Consider the following 4,212-nt stretch of genomic DNA (forward strand, 5'->3'; position numbering starts at 1 on the left):
CAACAGAGAAACACTGCAAGGATGAAAAGGGCTGCGATTTTAATAATAAAAAACCGGAAGGTGAAAGATGCTTTCCAAAAGAGGGGTTTCCCACAACAGTGTTAGGTAGAAATTACATTGTGATTAATTCGCACCCCTTTTCTTGCATTTGTGCGTCCATACTTAATTTTTTAAGGATTTTCTCATTTTTCAAATTCTGAAACTCTGATTTTATGAGAGAATTTGATATGTTTTGACACTTTTTATTGAAATGTGCAAAATAGTAAAAATGTCAAAACTTAGTGGAATATGTTTAATAGTGACCTATGGATGTAAAGTATTTGGGTAATAAGGCATGAAATGTTAGCAATTATAATTCTTTTTTATTTTATCAATATCAGTTGATGATAATAATAATAATAAGAATGAAAAGAATGATAATGATAGAAGATTGTTGTGAGTGTGTGTATACAAATATTATAATATAAGTGGTAGTTAATAGTAAGTGTTTTTTCAAAATAGAAGAACTGAAAACAGTGGAAAGTGTGCAATGACAATGAGGTAGGGGATGGAAGTGTGAGTATGAGAGAAAATTAAAGAGAACAAGGACTGTTATTATAGGGAAAACACGGAAAGAGAGTTAGAAATATGAAAGAAGATGTAACTTGCGCAGTTTCAAAGGCAAATATGAACATTGTCATCATTATGCACTAAAAAAGTATAGAAGGGTCAATCAAGGAGAGACAGAGTGCGGCGTATCAGCCGGATAGAGTAGCTACGTTGTTAGAAAATGTAGAAATAGAAAAAGAACAAAAAAATACAGAATAATCTACAGAATGCATGAAGGAGCAGCACGGAAGGAAATGATGCAAGAGAAGAAGACGCTACACATTTCACCCTAAAATAGATAGATTCTTCTGCAGAGATTATGATAGAGACTTCGGTTTTATGATGAAAGTGGATACTTATGTTTAGCTATGAAAAAGAAACTGCAGGAGAGGCAGTAGAACGGTGGATTGGGTAAGTATAAGTTCATACAGAAGTCGTCTTCTTATCAGATATATAATTTTCCACATTAACAAGAAGCAATATAATATTATGAGTAGAAGCATTTTACAACTAGGACAACTAATGGATTACCGTGCACGACAAAAGAAGAGTTACATAAGCAACTGCTTAAAATATCGTATTTATGAAGCGGCAGAGAATTTTTTATAAGGCGGTAAAAGTTAGTAATGATATTTTACAAATTACATACTCGAATGCAGAAAAGAAATTGACAACAGCTATCGGCCTTGTGGTCCATGTTAGGAGCGAGGGTCACACTCATTTATTGGAGAGAGTAAAGATTCAGAAGAAGCCTATAAAGTTGAAAAAGGGACCATGCTACTTAATCACAAGAAAAAACAAACTAAACGCAGCTATCTCTCAAAGTAAATCCGACTAAGGTCGTGTGTCCGGGATAAAGAAAGTTATAATAATGTTACTTAATCGGCATGTTGAAACACGAAGCCAGTGGCAACGATAATAAAATGACATCTGTAAGTTATAAGTGTTTTAGATACACACAAGGGGTTTGTCTGAATTGTAGAAATCGAGGATTTATGCGGTGGGTAAATACAAGGAAACCTCATGGATTACAAACTGAAAGAATTATACTTTGATAAACGGGTACAAATTAAATTTTGAAATAGAAAATGAATAAGGAATCGAAAGCATAATTAAAAATAAAAAGCAAGCCTTTTCCGGGTTTCGTCGGCTGTAACAGTTTGATCTTTTCTTTACTAAAGCGTTAGCGTGAAGCAAGGTAAGAACGCAAAAAAAAAACAAACGAGCATAGTCACAAGAAGGAGACATGCGAACTACTTTTTGTGCGCTTCCCATATTTTACAAGAGAATTCTTTGGGCCCACAGCTCATACATCAATACACAAAACTGGGTCAGTTAGTGTATAAATAACGCAAACACAGCACTTCATAATAAGAAAGAAGAGGGTTAGTAGAACATCTATATTATTTTACTAGTAACAGGCTCTTTGTCTTCGTAAACCGAAGTCGTATCTCCGAGGTGGAAACTGCGCAAACCTTCGACTGGATAGCGGAAGGTAAAGAACGAATTTCCAGGTGAGAGTTAACTGCGATTTTAATGATAGTTCAGCGTACAATCAACACAACAGCAACGCTAAGTTTCATGAAGACACAGTATCACAATATATAAAGTAAGAAACGCTAAAATACCTTTTATTTTAACCTGTTCTAAAGTCAAGCAGCACAAGCGTTGACGCGACGACCTTTTATCAGTTACTTGAGTAATATTGCTTGAAAAAGAAAAGAGCCAGAGGCATAGACAAAGCACCTGATGGTCCAGGCACAATATCATTTTTTACGCATTTGTGTCCTCATTTCCTCGGCGCTAGCGACGAGACCGACACTAGCAGACGAAGCCACCTTCGGTCCAGCAGGGGAGGCGGTGTCAGACACCTGCCAAGAGGCGGCCTTCTTCGCTTCAGCGGCGCAGAAGCTCAAGGAGGACCTAAAAGCTGACTTTCAACTTGTAAACAACCTCTGGTCGGAAGCTTCAAAGTGGAGACTAGGTGCGGCACGCACAGCGGATGCGGAGCTCAAGGCGAAGATAACAGCTTTGGCTCTACTGAGCGAAGCCCGGCTTTCAAGAGCACTCGCCGCGTACAGGGAGGCAGAAGAATCAGTAACGCAGTTCGCAGCGCGGGCATCGCGATGGGCAGGAGCACTAGTCGGCCAAGCCACAACGGTCAAAATACCCTACACCATTTCGGGCACACCGACAAGCCAGACCAGCGGCACAGACGCAACCGCTGACCTCGCACCCAAAGGGCCGGCGGCAAACCCTTGCCCGGCGGCCGACATCAAGAGCACGACAAGCGACGGCAAAGAATTAAACCTAGGCAAAGCCAGAAAGGTCAAAATATCACCTGGCACGTCTTTTTTACAACCAAACATAAAGTTGCCGATCCAACTAGCCACGACAGATGGCAGCAGCGCCAACAGGGACACAGGCTCAACTGTTTTTCTGGCAGCAGGCGGTGGCACAGGCTTTTTCAAAACACATGGATCAGCCGGCAGCAAAGGGTTCACTCTGACTTCCACAGCCGGAACGATCACCGGATACACAGGCACCACTGGGACTAACATCGGCACGACAGACACAACGCCAGGGACCTGTACCACCGATGCCAAAGAAGGCGACACGCTGATACCTGAAGCGAAACAAATAACCCAGGCACTCTGCAACAGCCTCGCAAAACTCGGAAAAGGAGAAAAAGAAGTTAGCAAAGAAGATCCCAATAGCCTAGCAAACAACCCCGAGTTCCAAGGTATAGTGAATAATCTGTTCCCGCCAACAACGAACGGGACGCCTTTAGATCTAACAAATAGCGAACAGCAAAAACAGCTAATAGACCACATTAAAGCAGCGTATGAAACGAGCTCCAGTGCATTTCAAACCACATTTGTCACCGCTATCTCAGGGGCGACTGTAGGCTTCAGCAACGGCAAACAAACAACAGATACCACGATAGGCCAACTTGCAGGAAAACCAACAGCATCGACGGCTCTTAGTTCCCTTATGCGAACAGTAGGTACAATTAAAACCAAAAAGTCAATTGATAATGAAAAAGCTATGAAGAAAGAGGAAGCAGATTGCGAAAATAAGGGGAAAGATAACTGTGAAAGCGAAAAATGCGAATTAAAAAGTGAAAAATGTGTTCAAAAAGAGGGAACGACAGCGTAACAAAAGAAAAAAGAGGATAAATGTACTGGCAAAGACGAGAAAACATGCGGCAGCACTCAGGGTTGCAGCTGGAAAGGAAAAGAATGCCAAGATTTTTCTATTCTAGTAGACAAGAAATTCGCCCTGATGATTTCTGCTTTTGCGAGTTTTGTAGTATTTTAAGGATTCTTGTTCAATTTTATGAGACTAATAAAAATTTATAAAAATTTCTATTTTGAGACAACTTGATAAAAGTTTCCAAAATTTGATATATTTAACACTTTTATAAAACCTCTGGAAAGTGCGGAAGTTTTATTAATATTTGAATTAACATAGCATATGGCTGTATAGTAATATGGTAAAGCGGTACAAAAATGAGTGTATTATGAAAGTTTTTTCGTTTGTTTTGCTTTATTTGCTTTATGGGTATTAGCTACGTTTATAACAGTAACAGTGATAATGATAATAATAATAATAATAATAATA

General features: G+C 39.5%; 1 protein-coding gene and 1 pseudogene across 2 annotated transcripts in view; both read left to right on the forward strand.

Annotated features, from left to right (window-relative positions):
* The window catches only part of TEOVI_000188000:pseudogene, a 1,364-nt pseudogene extending 1,284 nt beyond the window's left edge, over positions 1–80 (forward strand). Inside the window, exon 4 of the mRNA in view lies at positions 1–80. This exon is cut by the window's left edge and continues 13 nt beyond it. Within this exon, the coding sequence occupies positions 1–80 (80 nt within the window).
* A 2,257-nt stretch (positions 81–2,337) lies between these two features.
* TEOVI_000188100 (uncharacterized protein) lies at positions 2,338–3,747 on the forward strand (the record flags this gene model as incomplete). The annotated part of the gene is made up of 1 exon (XM_067225042.1): positions 2,338–3,747. The coding sequence occupies one exon, from the start codon at positions 2,338–2,340 to the stop codon at positions 3,745–3,747; it is 1,410 nt and encodes a 469-aa protein (XP_067081143.1).
* Between the last annotated feature and the right edge of the window lie 465 nt (positions 3,748–4,212).

This window comes from Trypanosoma equiperdum (assembly GCF_001457755.1).
Source record: "Trypanosoma equiperdum strain OVI genome assembly, contig: ctg_446, whole genome shotgun sequence".
NCBI classification, from domain to species: domain Eukaryota; phylum Euglenozoa; class Kinetoplastea; order Trypanosomatida; family Trypanosomatidae; genus Trypanosoma; species Trypanosoma equiperdum.